The sequence below is a fragment of the Daktulosphaira vitifoliae genome, unplaced genomic scaffold (genome assembly GCF_025091365.1).
Source record: "Daktulosphaira vitifoliae isolate Bord-2020 unplaced genomic scaffold, ASM2509136v1 Scaffold_2, whole genome shotgun sequence".
Taxonomy (NCBI): Eukaryota; Metazoa; Arthropoda; class Insecta; order Hemiptera; family Phylloxeridae; genus Daktulosphaira; species Daktulosphaira vitifoliae.
This window is the reverse complement of record NW_026099573.1, coordinates 46,101,258-46,120,890: the sequence shown is the minus strand read 5'-3', so window position 1 is coordinate 46,120,890 and position 19,633 is coordinate 46,101,258. Positions and strand designations below refer to the sequence as shown.

The window sequence follows — 19,633 nt, the reverse complement described above, 5'->3', positions numbered from 1 at the left end:
TTTCCCCCGTTTACGGGGAACGAGGGAATTTTTTTCAATTTTTGAGGGTAATGTCTTCGACTAGATACGATTTGTGATCTTTTGACGTATCATTGAAAAAAAACGGTTCGGTCAGAGCTGATTATCATTATCTGCAGTAAATTTTCCAAATACTGTAGAGGTAAATGCAGAACCTCTATCAGAAATAATTCGAATAGGCCTACTATAAAAACTAAAGTAATTCTGAAGATGATCAATAACTTCACTACTATTAGTAGTCTTGGTTGGAAAAAGTTTAACAAATTTAGTAAAGGCATCAGTAACTAAAAAAATTAATTTATATCCATGATGTGCTTTCTCAAAAGGGCCTAAATGGTCNTCATAATGTGCTTTCTCAAAAGGGCCTAAATGATCAACGTGAATGGTATTAAAAGAAAGGTCACCCTTAGGGATGTTGTGCAACAATCCTTCAATTTTACCACTATGTGGGGGGAATGATAAGCATTTCAAACATTTAGAAATATAATTTTTTACTTTTTCTTTTATCTTAGGGAACCAATAAGAATTATTAATTAAATTTACAACTTTTTCAACACCAACATGTCCAACATTATCATGACAAGTTCTAATAACATTATCAATTAATTCATTAGGAACATAAAAAAAAAGTTTTTTACCATTAGTACGATAAACTAGTCCATTTCTTAATTCNAGTTTTTTACCATTGATACGATAAACTAGTCCATTTCTTAATTCATGGAAAGGAATATCTTCATTTTCTAGCTTTTTACGAATAACTGAAATTTCAGGATCACTTAATTGTTTTATAGACAAAATTTGTTTAACAGTATTACTCTCAAGTATTAAAATATTTTGTACTCTACTAAGAGCATCAACATGAAACATCTGTTTATTAGAACGATGAACTACTTTATAATCATAGCTTTGAAGAAACAAAGTCCAACGCCTTATACGAGGGCATATATCTTTTTTATTTAAAGTTAGTCTAAGATTGTCACAGTCAGTAACTATAGTAAAAACAATACCTTGAAGATAAATATGAAATCTTTTTATAGCATAAATAATAGCTAAGCATTCAAGCTCATAGCTGTGATATTTAGATTCACAATCAGTTGTTCGCTTACTAAAATAGAAAACAGGATGAAATTTATTATCATATTTCTGCTTTTGAACTAATACAGAGCCAAAACCTACTTGAATAGCATCACAATGTAATTCAGTTTCTAATAATAGAGAATAAAGACATAAAACTGGGGGAGAAATCAAAAATGTTTTTAAATTTTCAAATGCTAACAACTGACTTTCACCAAAAACAAAGTCTTTATTCTTTTTCATAAGATCATATAATGGTTTAGCAATAATAGAGAAATTTTTAACAAATCTCCTAAAATAACTAGCTAATCCTAAAAAGCTATGAAGTTCTTTTGAATTCTTAGGTATAGGAAAGTTTTTAATGGTCAATATGTTATGGGGATTTGGTTTTATACCATTTACATCAACTTCATATCCTAAATAATGAATTTTTTGTTGTAAAAATGAACACTTGTCAAGTCTAAGTTTAAGAGAATATTGTGACATAATTTTAAAAATCTCAATAAGAATACTAATATTTTCATCAACTGTTACAGTACTTATTAAAATATCATCTAAATATATAATAATTTTATTTTTTTGAATTAAAGAATTAAAAATAGTATAAATATACCTCATAAAAATAGAAGGGCTATTACAAAAACCAAATGGCATTCTAGTATATTCAAATTGACTCATAGGTGTTATAAAAAATAATTATTTAATTGACTCTTCTTTAACTTTAACATGATAAAAAGCATTTTTTAAATCTAAACGGGTAAAGTACACTTTATCTTTAAGCATATCTAGTGTGTCATCAATAATTGGCAGGGGAAATCTGTCTTTAATAGTGATTTTATTTAATTCTCTAAAGTCTACACAAAGTCTAAGATCATTTGTTTTCTTTTTTATTAAAACAATAGGTGAGCAATAAGGTGAATTACTAGGTCTAATAATTTTCTCAGCTAATAATTCATTAATAATAGTTTTAAGTTTCTCTTTTTCACTAAATGACATACGCCTAGGTCTAAAATAAAAAGGTACATGATNTTTTAAGTCTAAAATAAAAAGGTACATGATCTTTAGTTAACTTAACTTCAAGTTCTAAAGGAGCTTCTAGTTTTTTAGGGTTAACAACATCATTTAAATAATAATTTTTAAAAATTGTGTTCACCTCATCCTGAACATCAACACTTAAATTTTCATTAATATCTAATATAATAGTCTCAGTCTTATCAATATCAATTAACATAATATCATCAAAAATAAAATCATCATTACTAACTTTTTCTATAAGTAAACTTTCTTCAAATGATAACTTAATAGATTTATCACAAATAAAATTTCTACCTAACAAACAGTCAGAATTCATTGTACCATTATCAACAACATAAAATAAAATATTTAACTTAGTATTTAATAAAAATTGTTGAATTAAAGATACCTAATAATTTTAATTGGCTTTTATTAATACCAGAAAGATTAGAAGTAACAACATTTCTTTAATTATAGAAATAGGGATACCTAAGTCGATGACTGCATCCAATGTCCAATGTTGCATTTGACACTCAATATTAATACTCAGTGTATATGGTGGATGACATAACTCACTAATTTCTATCATCATTGTGGATTGCTCATCAGTTTCTTCTTCTTTTGTTTTCAGACTGTTATTGCAATATTTTTGTCGATGCTCCATTGAGCCACACTTAAACAGGAACCTGGTGCTCTTTTTGGTTTATTACAGTTTCGAATAGTGTGAGAAGTACTATAACAATTAAAACAGCGTTTCACATTAATTGTTATTTGATCTTTCTTCTTGTCTTCAACCTTTTTTTGTATTACAGTTGAATTGCTTTCTGAATACTTAAATTAACTATTACCAAAAACTATCCGCTTAGTACGTACTTTATTTAGATTTTCATAAGTTACTATGTCATTAAACATTTCATCAGTGTCTTTATGATGTTTTGACAACAAGTATGTGACCATGTCACGTGAATAAAAACCTTCTAATAATTGTGTTTTAACTTGATCAAATGATTCACTACATAAACGTACCTTCTCATAAAAATAATCAACAGTAGGTTCGCCTTTTAATTGAACTATAGAGACTAAATTTTGCCACAATTCAGTAGTATTTTGATCACCAATAAATGACCTTGTAAATTGTTTTTCAAATATTTTCCATGAAGAAAAACTACGACTCTTAAACCACTGTTGAGCTGGTCCATTCAAATTTGCTCGAACAGACTCAATCTTTAAAGCATCAGATCACTTGTTAATATCAGATATGCCATTAAATGTATTTAGCCAATCTTTGGCTTCTGATCTAGACTCGTGGCCTGTAAGTGGTTTTATACTTTTGTTAAGATCTGGCATAACATACAATTGATTACCTTGGTTACTCGTAGTATTAAAAACAGTGAGTTGTTACATTAATAAACGATTTTGTTTCATCAATAATTGAAACATGGTGTTCATATTAGATGTAGAGGGCTCTTCGAAAGTATCACTGGTAATGACTTGTTGATCATCCTGAACCGTGTCGCCATGCTCTCGATTTTTATCCAAATCCATCATGGAAACGGATTTTCGAAAACCACTTCTGAGATTGTAGGAGGCCATATAATATGGTATAATAAAAGGGACCGATAACGGTGAAAGGAGAACATATAAAACAAAACCAGTTGGTTCTTTAAACTTTTAAAAACATAATTGTATTTTCATAAAGCACATAAAAAAATTAACATCATCGCCATAATAATAACTTCGTAATGTAACATTGCATAATATGTATAACATAACATAATAAAGATAATGGTTGTGGCCAGTGCCATCAACCAATGCCTACAGTATTATATTTAAAATTTTCATCAGCAGACTCCGTAACATTTTCCAAATTACTTTCACCGTGCATTTTCTTCTTTGTTCTTTTACGTTCTTGCTCAAAGTCATTTTTGACTCCAAACTGTTCACACAATTCAATTGTATTACATCTTATTTTTAAAAAATGTTCCTCATTTCTTAAAAATGAAATATCTAAAAAACATGTTGAAACCATATTACGTGCAGTTATTGAATCAATTTTAGAACTTTGTAAATAATTTGATAAAATATTAGCTTTTCCAAGTATATTCTTCCATAAAACTAATAAAAAACTGAATTTAAAATTCATCATTTGAAAAAGTAATCCTTGTGCTTCTGAAATAGTTTTTAATTTTGTATTGAAAAGTTTTTCATCGGCATTTCGCTGTAATGAATTAACAATTGCTGGTAAGTTTATGTACACCGAGTCTACTGCACGTTTATGATTTGCCCATCTTGTCTCTGAAAGTTGCTTTAGTGTTAATAATAGGCCATCAATTTTTTTTTGTTCTTCTTCAAATATTTTTAGTCGTGGTAAACTATTTGTTATAAATGTATATAATGCCTCAAGAGAACCTGCATTAATAGATGATCTAATAGAATCTATAAGTACCAAATTTAAATTATGAGCGCAACAATGAATGTATAGTGCAATGGTGATAAATCTTTAATTTTTGATTGCAAGCCAGAAAATCGCCCAGACATGGATTAGCACCATCATAAGCTTGACCACGACATAAAGAAATATCTAATTTATATTCTTCTATCAACTTTTTTATGATGACAAAATAATCATTTGCAGTTGCATTAGGTAGTTCTTTAAAACACAGAAAATTTTCTTTGATGTCTCCTTGTTGATCTACAAATATCAAGCTAAAAGAAAATTGATCAATTCTTCCAATATCTATTGTCGAATCTACAATAATCGTAAAATACTTTGCTTGTTTTACTTCATTTAATATTGTGTGCAATATTTCATCTGCCATACATTTAAGTATATCATTTTGAATTTTAGGACTCAAGTATGTTTCATTTTGGTTTGATTCAGCCAAGTGTTTAGCTAGAACAGCATCATATTTTGACACAAGCTTCACTATTTCAATCAAAAGTGTTTCCTGATTAATATCGAAAAGGAAGTGTATTTGTTGATAGAAATTAAGATAAGTCGATTAACCGTTTCAACACACTTCGATTAAATTCTGTTTGACATCTTTCAATTTTAATTAAATTTTGTTGAATAGTTAAATCTTTTAAGACTCTACTTTCTAAAATTAAATATTCATTTTCTGCTACTATGTGATCTTTGGATTTTTCATGTTTAATAATTTTTTCATATCCTTTAAGAAAATTAGAAACGTGTCTTGATTAGGATTAAACCATTGATAACTATGCTGAGATACAGATCGGGACAAAAAACAAGGGAAACAAAACATTTTGTTAGCTTTAGGGGAATATACTAACCAATTTCTTTTACACATTATTCCTGATTTAACTTCTTTACGTATAGTTAGGCGAAAATTTTTTGCCGAACTCATTTTCGAGAAAAACATAATCGTTAACATTATCATCTATATCGAACATATCCTATGATATTTATTACATAAATTGAAAAGTTATTTTAGTATTGCACTAATAATGCGAAAAGAAATTTTATTAATATATTATTTCAATGAATTTGCGCCGGCCTTACGATTTCTTATACGTTTTTATACTTCAATACTCAGTCTTAACGTATTATTTATATACATATATAAGTACATCATAATATAGTTAGAAATTTAAAATTATGTTTTTATAGAAACATTTTTAAGCCTGAGAATAGTTTATAAATTATTATTATTTTTTTTTTATTATTGTGGTATTATATACAGTAGAACTCCAATTATCCGAACTCCGACCATCCGAATCGCCGATTATCCGAATCACTTTCAGAAAAAATCAGAAAAAAATTTGTCCAAAGTCCGCGGCGTCAGTGTAGGCACAACACGTGGTAAGAGTTCCCACTCCAGTTCCGGCGCATTGCAGTCACCTGTCATTGTTTGTTTTGATTAGTCAGTGAATGGGTCCCGGTCCCCATTAATTCGGATAATTGGAGTTCTACTGTACAAAATTAAAAATTATAAAAGTATATAGTTTGTGATTTTAAGGGGCCACATTTAATTGAAAAAAAAACGGTGGGTCAGCTCACCCCCTAAACCCTCCCTAGGTCCGCCCCTGCGCTTGGCCAATATACCGAAATCAACAATCACTCCGTGGAGATGGCCTCAAAGACCACAGAGAAGGGTACATTGTGATTATTTTGGGACGCACAAAAATAAAATTTTTTTGATATTCGAAGACACAACTTCAAAATGGTTAGAGGTATTTCCTTTATCAATGACTGTTCAAACTTTTATTACTAAATTTTCTAAGTTTATCGCACTTTTTGGAATTCTGCGTACAGTTGCAACTGACAGGGCGAAATGTTTTGGCGGCATTGAATTCGAAATTTACTGCAAAAAATTATATATTAGACATTTAACAGGAGCATCATTTCATCCTTTGTCAAACTTAAAAAAAAACAAATATTCCTTGTATGTAAACTATAATTATAATCAAAATAGGATAAAAATAAAATTTAAATCTACTAAATAAAAATTCATAAAATATTTTAAACAGATAAAAAAAATTTTAATATTTGGTTTTTATCATTTGATAAATAAAATAGATTTGATCAATAAAGTAGATTTTTAAACAACTAAATAATTCTGAACAATTTATATTTACATTTGTTTTTGTCACCAAAATAGCTTTTGGAGTTTCTATCTTCTCCTTAATTTTTTTTTGTCCATATTTTATTCATTTGGTTAAATACTCTCACAGTTGATGCATTTGACTCAGGTAAGTATAAAATGTACTGTATTAAATTTGACATTAAATCTTGAGGAATTCAATGTTCTTTAAAATGTGAAAATACTTTTTGACCCATCTATTTGAAGTATTAATTTATTCATTATTCCGCTTAAATATTGTATCAACTGTTATAAAATTTAAATTACAAGTGAATTCATCAAACAGCTTGGAATTTTGAAGATAAGAACAAAGCTTTTTTTAATTACAAATTCTAATTACTAGATACCTAGTCAGAAAATATATAAAGTTCTTCTTGACAGTCCAAAAAGTCTATAGGAATCTTAATATTGAAAAATATTTTAATGTTACTTGCTTAACGATATACTTGAGATTAATGGAAGTGGTAAGTAATAGAGTTAATAAAAAGAGAAATCAATAGAGAAAATAAGTGATCAACTTGTGAAATACCAGTAGTGAACCAAATAAGTAGGAAAGGTACTGTCTTTCCATACGGATGGACCTGAACCACTATAAAGACTAGTTAAGACTATGTCAGTAATTTAGTCGAGTGGTAAGTGATTTACTAATTACTAAACGGTTTAGTAACTAAAATGTGTTCAAACAAAACTAGGGTTTAAAACTGTTTTAGTACATTAGTAGTCGTTTATTTAGTAATCAGCCGGGAAAGAGGGGGTGGCTACTCGACCAAAAAAATAGAACAGAATGGATTTACTAAACTACTCGACTAAATCGATCTGTTTATACATGATTAGTTACTAAAATACTCGCTACTTGACTAAATTACTGGCATAGTCTGAACTAGTCTTAAGAGAGAATCCCCAGCACCTAAATTATCTTGAGTGTTAGTAAGTAGGCCTTGGTTTACTATACTAAAGGCTTTTTAGAAATTAGAAGGTAAAAATAACGTCCACTTGGGAGTTATTATCAATACAGCTAGAAATAAAAGTAGCAAAAGAAAGACTGCAAGTAGTTATAATCTATTATGTGCTGCATTCACATTAAAGCGTATTATTATATGACAATCATTTTAATCACTACCATAATATATATCTGACTGTCAGATAGCAATCTACACAGGTACTAACTTTGTTTCATTCCGTTTATTTTCTTTAGATGACTATTGAAATTTGTTCACATTATGTTAAAGAATTAATTTCTGAAATTTCAGATCGCCCCACTAAGTTAAGCTTGTTTTGTTGTCCATTGTTTTTTCTGTTATCTAATTTGTATTACTTAATTTAATATTATAAAAATATTTACTCATAAATTAGTATTTATTTTGTTTTAGTTATACGACTTATTTGCAAACCTGCAGAGCATTATATCCAGAAGAACAGCTAGAAATTTTAAAAGAAGAATGGAACAAAGAAAACAAAAATTTAACTTTAATCGATAAAGATAAAATAACCATCGATTATTATTTGAATGAAGTAAGTGAAGTTTAAATTTAATAATAGTAAAACTAACTTAATACTAACATGGCCGCGAGTACCGTAATACACGGAATCCTTTTCACTCCATCACCAATGGTTCTTTTCGCTGTTGTTTGTGTAATTCGACAAACAAGAACAATATTGCAATACCATTTCTCATAATTGCATAATATTCAGAGTCTTTCTTCATTTCTCGACAGATAGTACGTAGAATTAAGTCTCTTCTTTTTTAGTTGCTGGAGTTATAGGTTTAATTTATACTAAATAAATAATAACACGGCGAATAATACTAAATATTAGTGACAATATATTTTTATTATTAAAATATAAACAAAAACCGTAAAAATACCAATATGTATTCTGTACGAGCGCTGAAAGATTATTCAATTATATATGGTGCATCACCGGACCGGTTCGTGTCACCCGCGGTCACCGGCGTCACGCGACCCGTCGGACGAGGAAAGGTATCTGTGTCATTTATCATTATTGTTTTGTTGAATGTTTTAGAGTTTAAATTTATAAATCACAGCCATCTAGGTGAGGTGTCCCACCTATCAGATATGATTACCAGACCATAGGTAGAATTTAATTTTAAGTTAATAATAGTATAATTTAAGTTGTACCGTTATAAAAATGAATGTTGAAGAAGAGGTAGAGAAAGACCAAAAAAGAGATGGAAGGATGCTATTGAATGCATGCAATATGAAGACAGCTGATGTGAGCGTAGATGATATAGGAGATCGTGTCAAGTGGAAGTTTAGGATAAGGGTGGCCGACCCCAAATAGTTGGAATTAAGGCGAGAAAGAAGAAGAATAGTTTAATTTAAGTTAATATGTCGTTTTATATATAAATGATTACAATACCTTGTGGTTTATTAATTACAACTATGATAATTGAAGTTATCAGTGGTTGATATGTAAAACATCGTAGCCCGTGGAAAAGGGCAAAAATTACGCGAGTACTTCAGTTACTCGGTCAATAAAAAATCCCGACACAGTGGGGATGTGGGATAATTGGGTAGTCCAGTATAGATGTTATCTGACAGTGATTAAAATGACTATCATAATAAACGCTTCGATGCAAATCTGTAGATAATGTTTAATTTAAAAAAAATTAATTAATTGCATTATTCCAAAAGATACATGATCTCCTATTTCCTTATTTGTATTCTTATTACAAGTTTTATGATTTATAAGTGTAATATATGAATATATATATATATATATTAGGGTGTCCCGTATTTTTAAAATGTTGATAAGTCCTAACTCTTACCCCCCAAATTTTTGTGTATAAATGTAAAAAGTACCCTTAAAAAATTTCAGGAGGTCGATCAGACAACTTTTACTCGTGCCGACTTGGGGTTGAAAATCGACCGAAAGAGGTAGTTTTTTAGTCTTTTACAATTAATTTGCGAATTTGTGCTCCCACAAAAAAAAATTATTGAAACTAAATTGTAGATCTAATTGTTTAGCATAATTTATATTCTTACAATTTTTCTTCTAAATCCATTATTTTTCTATAAAAATTATAAAAAATGTATTATTTGTTGATATTACCGAAAATGGGATATTTACAAATATTTTGTCTTATCTGGCGAGCATTTTATGATAAAGCTTAATGTTTCATACAAAAATTGTTTAAAATGAAGTTTTCTATACAAATGGTTATTAACTTAATTTTTATTTGACAGTTCGTTTCATTGTTACAGATAAAATAATTCTAAGTATAATTTTATTTCAAAATATGTTGAGTAATATAGTAATTATCCTAAATATCATGATTCAAAATCGTTTTTTTAATGTCTCTTTGTTACAATTAGGGTATAGTCGTCTATGTTCTTGGACACAACGCAATAGTAATTGAGCCTTTACATCGTTAGCAGTTAAAGTGCCATGATATTCTTCCATGAGCTGTACTTGAATTGTTAGTTAGCGTGATTTTAATTTCTTAAAAAATATAATAATGTCCAAAACATAACGAAGTGATGATAAAATATTTTTAATAGGATCTATTTCTTCTCAAATTTTGGGATCAAAGCTCCATATCCATTAAAAATTACCTTGTTGTATTGCACATGCAGTTTTGTGTTTATCTTGAATTTTTAAAGGAATTGACCAAAATGCTGAATTTATGTGTTTAGAGTAGAATAATATTTACAGTTAACAATTTTATCCAATAAATCTTCAATCAACGGGAATGGTTATGATAGAGGGATTACAATTTTGTTTAATTCTCTGAAATCTATACATAACCTTGTTTTTTCTCCCTCTTCGTTTTTATATGCCAAAGTTACCGGAACAACGAAAGGACTATAAGATTCTTTAATCAAATTTTTCTCTAATAATTTTAATATTTGGTTTTCTATTTGTCTTCTATCCTCTTCTGTGCATCTGTATGGACGTTTATATCAATATTTATCTACTATCAAGTTAATATGAGCTTCATAATGTCATAAAAATACATGAATTTAAACATGAACAAAAATACGAGTATATCAATAACCATGTTTACAAAGAAAGGCAACAAAAATAAAATAACATAAAATATTTAAACAAAAACAAATAATATAACAAACATCACGGACGGTATTGGAACACATTCGTTAATGTTAATGGGAAATGAATGAAAAACACCAAGAGCGGTGTGGACACTTGCTTTTTAGCGTTGGCTAGGAAAAAAAGTAAACACGTACTCTCCACACATAAATAAAATTTAGTAAATGAAGTAAAATAATTAATATAGCATAGCTCATTACATATATATATAACTTTGTTGAAAGTACAACAAAAAAAGTTGGTTTGATTTCAAATTAAAAATTAATTCGTTTACTTTATTGTGATTTTTCTTAATAAGTTTAAAATTATACACTATCAAATAACATTCAAACATTGCAGGGTATTGCGACTGATGCATATGAACCATTTTCAGAAAAGGTATTAGAAACAATCAAACAGAAATATATTCAGCCATACTTCATAAAAGCGTAACTATATTGAATATTTATTTAAATCTGTGATTCTATGAATTAATTTTTTTACTTATTACCTCCAAAAGAATATAACTTTGTTATAAGTATTGAAAGATTTTAATTGACAATTATCAAATAAGTTCTAATTATATTCACGTAGATTCAATAGATAAGTTCAGTATCGCTTATCTTGGAGCAACCCGAGAAGATGAAACAGTATAGTACATCGGGCATTGCTACATTACTGACTTAGTTACACCATCTCTACTTAAGATCAGTACTGTAGAATAATATAACATTTGTTATTTATTAACTATAATTTTATTATAAATTTCAGGACATTTTGAAAATATTCCAAACGGTTTGTTAAAAATTTTAGACTTTAAATATCAAAACTTGAGCGTTACTGAGCGTTTTTCTTGATAAAAATGTCAAATAGCTTTTGGGAACAAGGGAAAAGCTTTTTGTCATTAATAATTTTTGTGTGGTTATGCATTAAATTTATATATTTGACCCAGTACTCAAAGTTAAAAGAAGTGAAATCTTAGATTCACTTAGTGATTTTTATCAAATCGATAATGTTATTTTATATAATTAAATAATCAGCTCAAGTAAACTTCTTTTTGCAAATTATAGTTTGTGTCTGGTAAAATAGTCTTAAACTAAAATGAGTAATGTTCGTTAATTATAGCATTAAATTTGAATACTATGAATTATTTAAAAAATACTTGAATACATTTGAATACTATGTTGAATTTATTTAAAATATTTAATTAAAAAAATCACTCTGCTCAAATGTTGGACGAATTTTATTCTCGTATTTCATTTATCATTTAACTTACAATTGATCAAATTAATATTTATGAAATTAAGCCTATAGTATTCATATTATTTATAATTGAATTGTTATTTTGTAGGCATAATTTTATTGTGTCCAATTTGGATTCTGAAATCATACTTTATTATAATAAGGTTTGCCGAAAAATAATTTTGGATTACATATTGATGGATCCTAACGAGCTGAAAAGATTAAATATACAAAATTATTATCTACCGGAATATCCAACAATGCTTATTAGAGGTCCAGTACCGTGGCACCACATGATTTATATTCGAAAAGAACAGCTGAGACATAATTTATATATTTTTAAAAATCCTATACTTCTACTAGATAAAGTATGGGAAAAGTAAGCTACATAATAAAAAATTCTTATAAGTTAGGAATGAAATTTTTTTATTTTTTTAAGAGCTTATAATTTATTATTTTGTTCAGTTAATCATCTATAAATTATATTTTTAATAACTGTGAATAACATGATACATTAAATAAATATGTATATAAATTTATAAATTAGTCATTTCTCTTACCTAAGTATAAATTTATTAATAACTTATTTAATAAATTACAATAGTAATAACCTGTCTCTCACCAACATAGTAATTAAAATAATTAAAAATAATAAAAAATATGGCAATTAAAAATAAAATCATAACTAATTTTGAGATACTGGTTCAAAAGAAATAAAAAATGTATTTTCTTTGATAATTTTATATTTTATAAGCTAGTTAATTATATATACTGATATTAAAAAATTACGTTGACATCCTTATAAGATATAAGAAATGAACCAAAAAATATAAGACACTAAACCCCAATAAAAAATTTCGTAAGCAATTTGGTGGGTTAATAACATATATTTCAAGAATTTTTTATTCTCAAATGCATATAATTTAGAACTCTAATTTTGCACATAAATCCGACTCTGATTATGACTGATAAATATTATAATCAGTAATCTTTTTTCAAATTATTTATCATAAAAATAATTTAATTAAATTTTCATTTTAAAAATGTTGAATATTTGATAATACTTTAAGTTAGTAAAAAAAAAAGCAATTTTTATTCTATGTTATTTTAAAATTTTTGTCGATACATTATTTTTTCTTAAAAATATCTTTTTGTACCTAGAGAGGCACAAAATTACATTGCGATTAAAATCCCACATCTATTTCGCTACCAGAAATCACCTAAATTTTATTAATATATTTATAATAATTTTAAATATCAACTAAGTATTGAGACAACACTAAAAATACACTAATAAAAGACTTTTTATGCTCATCACTTTAAAAAATTTAAAAATGATGATGTTTTTATCGTTGGAAAAAAATAATTTTGTACTTATGTAGGGATAATACATCCTCCAAAATTCCATAGTTCCTGCCTTTAATGATATGCATCGTAAATATATTTAAAAAAATATGTATAACACTTATATAACTCATTAAATTATAATCTTTTTTTTGGAGGGGGTTAATAAAACTTGTTCTTCGTCATTAAAACGGAGAATTGAACTAGTTCCTTTTATATAAAAGGAACATATAATCGAATGAATTACTTTATAAAATGAATTTAACAAAACTACCCAATGGTACTAAATATATTTTATTCGAGTAGTGTTTTATATATTTAGTGGCGTTTAAAAAAATTTAGTGACATTAAAAAAATACTAGCACATATTTTTCATAATCTTGTAAAAATGATGAAATTTGGTTTAAATATATAATTTTTCCAAACTTAATGTAAAGTTAATAACACACATTTAGAAAACTCTGGGGCTGTGCCGCTCTATCCAACAAATCCAATCCTTTCAATCCATTTGCCTACGAACACTCACCAATTTCCCTTGGTACGTCCCTAATAAAACTCTCCATTCAGATCTTCAAATTAGTTATGTTAACAATATCGCCAAAACTGCTTACCTAAAACTTCATAACAAATTTAACTTTCACCCAATTCCTAATATTCAATACCTCTATTCATAGCACATCCCCGACAATCCGCCTAAAGATTAAAAAGAAAATGGTGTAGAGACCTCCTATAGAAAAAAAAAAACAAAATTCAAAGTAGGTAGCTCCATTGGGTGCCCCCTATTGCATGCTATTGAAGTCATATTGTAATTTTTTCACTACTGTTAACCCATTTACGGTTGTACATATATTTTGTATAGGTGTAAATTTTATAAAGTTATTTAAATAAAAAAAAATATATATATATATATAATTATATAGTTGTCAAACAATTAAAATAAAATAAAATAATTAATCTATATTTTAATCAGTTTTTATATAAATCAACAGGTACTCAAATAAATATATTTTTCCCATTAATGACTTTAAAAAAATCGGCTTGCCTATCAATCCAGAAAAATTACAACAATATTTAATTGAATCATGTGAACAATTTAGAGTTACACTTATTAATGAGTATATAACACAAATTATACGAATTTATAATGAATTTAATTATGAGTACTTTTTATAGATGGTTAGTAGAATGCGCCGACATTTTTGTATTAACTAGAGATAGTTATCTAAGCGCGTTACCTACAAGTGGTATAGAAACCTCAAAATATCAAATAGTCAAATTTTTTAATTGTGTGGCAGCATCTATGTCGAGAAAACTAAGACGAATAGTTTTTAAATCATTAAGACATTTTATGAACTATTTACTTAGTTATAAAGTAAGAAATGGGTATACATTTGTATAAATATCATCATGTTTCACAAATTAGTAGAAAGTTTATTAATTAAAGATCTTAGGGAACAACGAAATATGATCAACTTTTTTTGAATAAATATGATTGTTTTACGTCAATTTATACAAACATTTGTTTTACACTCTTATACATCGTGGGGGTATTTTATCTAGAAAAAACATTCCACTCCTACATTTAATGACATTTTTTTTATAAAATTGCTTTTTCTTAAAATCAAAAAAAAATTGACATGTCTTATTGTTGCCCAAAGGCCTTTAATTATTTATTTGCAAAATACTTTAGAACGTTTTTAATTTATTTATAACCTTAGGGTTTGTGATTATGACAAAGAAAAAAATACGTTTTGAATTTATTTTTAAATTTAATATTATATAATAAAATAAAAAATGCTTAAGACTACTATAATAGTTTTTATTATTAACGTAATAATTATTTTTCTCTTACGACGCTATAACATTAATTTAATTTTTATTTATTCAATATATCAAAAAAAATCTCATGAAATTTCTTTAAAACTTTTTATTATTTTTTTCAATTTTTAAATGTTAAATATTCATTTTTTTGAATATTTGTATTATAAATTGTTTATTTATAGGAGGGTAATTTTTTTGATACTGAATACAAGGATGAAATGTTCATTAATTGGCCTTTTTTTATTGTAAAAGCAGTGCCTATTTTTAGTTCAACAAAAATAACATATTCACCAAATTTTGAAAAATGCTTAGATATAATTCTATCAATTCCACGTCAAATAATTAAAACTACAGAAGACATTCCAAGAATTGAGCAGTTACTAATGAAAGGTAGTCATAAAATAATTTTAGCTTCGATATGTAGCTGAGAAGGTATTACTTTTATAATGTGTTTTGTTTTTTTTATATATATTTTTTTTTTATATCTGTTACCACTTTTTCTCAGCTTTCACCGAATCGATTTCTTTCAAAGATACGTCAAAAGATCACAAATCGTATCTAGTCAAAGACATTACCCTTAAAAACTGAAAAAATTTCTTTTGTTCCCCGTAAATGTGGGAAATATCCAAAAAATAACAAATTTAAAAATTGTTAATTTTCGCACATTTTTTCAATTATTTTTACATAAAACTAATATTTTAACTAACATTATTTAAATCTATGCTGGGCCCAACTATGCCACGACCCCACTGTACCGCCACCCACTGTGCTGGGTTTTTTTTTAGTTAAAGTAAATCATTAAAATTAATTAAGTTCTAAATAATTCAATTGTAGAATCTTTTTAAACACAAATAATATTATTTCTATTTCAGTTATCTAGTACGATAAAAATGCAAAAAAATATTGAGCTTTTTTGATAAATTTACTATAAATAATAATTATAAAACTTCCTGACTGCATATTAATTTTAACGATAAAATTTTTTTAATTCTCATAAAATTTTCTATTTAATGATGTCAATTTCAAACTTGCAAATTAAGCTAAATGTTATGGAAATGATTAATTTTTTTTTATTATAAACTTTCACAAAAATCAACTTTAAATAACCAAAAAAAAAGGTTAAAAATGATATTTTGCACTGAATATTTTTACACATTTACCCTGTTGGTCGGGGTTAGAATACACCATCGGTTGTTCCTGCCTGTCGTAAAAGGTGATTAAAAGGGACTTGTAGTAGGGTAGCAGCTACTACAATATTGGGTGTAGGTTCATCAGTTATACGCCAGGCACCAGCCAACAGATACGGGAAACAGTATAACTGATGGCTGCACTGCGATACGGAAGGCAACGGGAAACCACCGTATTAATATCACAAGTAACAGCAATCAACATGTCTTCTTCTCAAGTAAAAAATTCCGGAGGTAAAATAGTCCCCCGTTCGGATCTCCGGGAGAGGACTACAAGAGAGGTAAGAAGTGTTAAGGATGTGAAGGAATATAAATGAATAGCAACTTGGAATGTAAGGACTTTATTACAATGTGGGAAATTACAGAATCTGAAAATAGAAATGGACAAGATGAAAATCGATATTCTTGGAATATCAGAAATGAGATGGCTAAAGTCAGGATACTTTTGGAGCGGAGGCCATAGAATAATATATACAGGAGCATCAGAGAAGAAACCTGGCACAGGAGGAGTAGGGATTATAATGAATAAAACCTTAGGAAAAATAGTTAAAGGATATATACAATACGACGATAGAATCAATTTAGTCAAGCTCTAGACGAAAACAAAAGATACAATAGTAGTTCAAGTCTATATGCCGACATCAAATAGTAATGATAAAGAGGTAGAAGAAGTATACGAAAATATAGATAAAATAATCGAAAATGTTAAAGGGGAAGAGAATCTGGTAGTGATGAGTGATTGGAATGCCGTTGTAGGTGAAGAAAAAGTAAATAATGTAACAGGTGCCTTTGGGTTGGGAACGCGAAATATAAGAGGAGAACGCTTATTAGAATTTTGTGCAAAACATAACTTAATAATCACAAACACTTGCTTCGATCACCATCGAAGAAGACCCAACCAATCGAAGAAGAAGATTCACGTGGAAAATGCCAGGAGACATAAATATAGATACCAAATAGATTACATCATGGTTAAGAACAGATTTAAAATTCAAGTAAAGGAAAATAGAAGTTACCCAGGAGCGGATATAGATAGCGACCACAATCTAGTAATGATGAAATGCGAACTTAAATGTAAAAGAATAATGGATAAAAAGAAGAAAATAGTGCAATGGAAAATTAAAAATCTGAGAGATGAGAAAATAAACAAAAATTTGATAATTTGAAATAATTCCCTTTTAACTTTTTCTCCCGCCTCCTTCCAAAGCTCCGCTTGTATTCCATCGATTCCTGCTGCTTTTTTATTTTTCAGATTCCGCAAAGCTTTGTCGAACTCTTCTCTNTAGCGAAAAGATGGAAAGAATATCTAGAAATCCTATACAAGGGGGAAACACTTAAGGAAAATGAAACCAACGAATCAAACGAAAAAGATAAATCTGAAGAAGATGACGCAATAGACCCAATTATAAGAGAAGAGTTCTACAAAGCTTTGCGGAATCTGAAAAATAAAAAAGCAGCAGGAATCGATGGAATACAAGCGGAGCTTTGGAAGGAGGCGGGAGAAAAAGTTAAAAGGGAATTATTTCAAATTATCAAAGTCATATACGAAACCGGTGAATTGCCTGAAGATTACGTAAAGAGCCTAATTATTCCCATCCCAAAGGAAACAGCAGCAAAGAAATATGAAGAATACCGTACTATTAGTTTGCTATCCCATGCTTCTAAAATACTAACAAAGATTATATTCAAACGTATTGAAGGTAAAATAGAACAATAATTTACGAAGACCAATTGGGGTTTAGAAGTAATATGGGAACGGGAGAAGCGATATTGGCGTTAAGGATAATCATTCAAAAAAGGATTAGGAAAGACAAACAAACATTTATAGCTTTTGTGGATATCAAAAAACCATTTGATAACGTAAATTGGAAGGTAATTTTTAACATGATGAAAATATTGGGGTTAAAATACACAGATAGAAAACTTCTGTATAACCTATACAAAGATGAATCCGCAGTTATAAGGATCCAAGATGAAGAGGAAGAAGTAAAAATAAACAGAGGAGTTAGACAAGGTTTTACATTTCCCCAATTATATTCAACGCATATATTCAAGAAGCAATAGATATGATAAAGGAAAATACCAATCTAGGGATAAAGATTAACGGACAAAAAATAAGTATGTTACGTTTTGTCGATGACATAGTTTTAATTGCTGAATGCAAGAAAGATCTGGCTCAACTAATTGAAGCTATGGATAAAACATTCGAAAAAGAGTTGGAAATGAGAATAAATGTGAAGAAAACAAAAGTAATAGTATGTGAAAGGGAAAATAATACAAGAATACAGATAAAAATACGAAACCAAGCAATAGAACAAGTAGATGAATTTACATACTTGGGAAGCGCAATCAGCAAGGATGGAAGAAACAGAAGTGAAATTATAAAACGTATCTGTCAAGCTAAAATAGCCTTTAACAAAAAGAAAACTATATTTACATCAAGAAGCATAAGTCTAAAAATAAGAAAAAATCTATTAAAGGCCTATGTATGGAGCATTGCTTCGTACGGGTGTGAAACCTGGACAATAGCAATGGAAGAAAAAAGAAGACTTGAGGCCTTTGAAATGTGGTGCTATAGAAGGATGCTAAGGATAAGTTGGATGGACAGAGTAACCAATGTAGAAGTACTAGAAAGAATATCAGAAGGAAAGTTACTATGGAATAACATAGTCAGAAGACGCAACGAATGGATAGGTCATATAATGAGACACGAAGGATTGTTGAAATTGATAATACAAGGAACAGTAGAAGGAAAGAACCGTAGGGGTAGACCAAGATTGGAATTCATTTAACAGATAATAAAGGACCAAGGATGTGACTCATATGTGGAAATGAAAAGGAAGGCAGATAAGAGGAAAGACTGGAAGATGGCTGCAAACCAATCTACGGATTGAAACCATAGAGAGAGATTTTTAACATAGTAAAAATTAAAATTTGTAATAATTTAAAAACAATTTTTTTTTGTTTTTAATTAATCATTTTAGAAATATTCATGATTTCTATGTATCTCTTTTTGTTTAAATAGATGATACAATTGAAATTTTCAGAACTATTTTCCTTATAATATCCTATGATTTCTAACTAATAAATAATAATATCAAAAATTATAAAAAAAATATAATTGCTGATTTGATATTAGCACGAAAAATTGAATAATAAAAATATATTTTTGACTCTGATGGTAATTTTTTGCAGACTATTTATTTATATATTACAACAAATTATTATCTAAAAAGTTTAGTGTCAAGCCATTCAATTTTATACACGTTTTACATAAAA

At 28.0% G+C, this 19,633-nt stretch overlaps 1 protein-coding gene across 4 annotated transcripts in view; it reads left to right on the top strand.

The window, feature by feature from the left end:
• Positions 1-19,633, top strand: part of LOC126899129 (dynein axonemal heavy chain 3) — a 236,275-nt gene that overhangs the window by 17,792 nt on the left and 198,850 nt on the right. For all 4 annotated transcript variants that reach the window (XR_007702488.1, XM_050673685.1, XM_050673684.1 and 1 more), the window contains exons 5-10: positions 8,081-8,222; positions 11,121-11,209; positions 12,112-12,381; positions 14,336-14,461; positions 14,520-14,718; positions 15,350-15,557. Coding sequence is in view for 3 of the 4 variants with exons in the window: in XM_050673685.1 (XP_050529642.1) it covers positions 8,081-8,222; positions 11,121-11,209; positions 12,112-12,381; positions 14,336-14,461; positions 14,520-14,718; positions 15,350-15,557 (1,034 nt within the window). In the remaining variant the exon portion in view is untranslated. The remainder of the gene's footprint in view (positions 1-8,080; positions 8,223-11,120; positions 11,210-12,111; positions 12,382-14,335; positions 14,462-14,519; positions 14,719-15,349; positions 15,558-19,633) is intronic.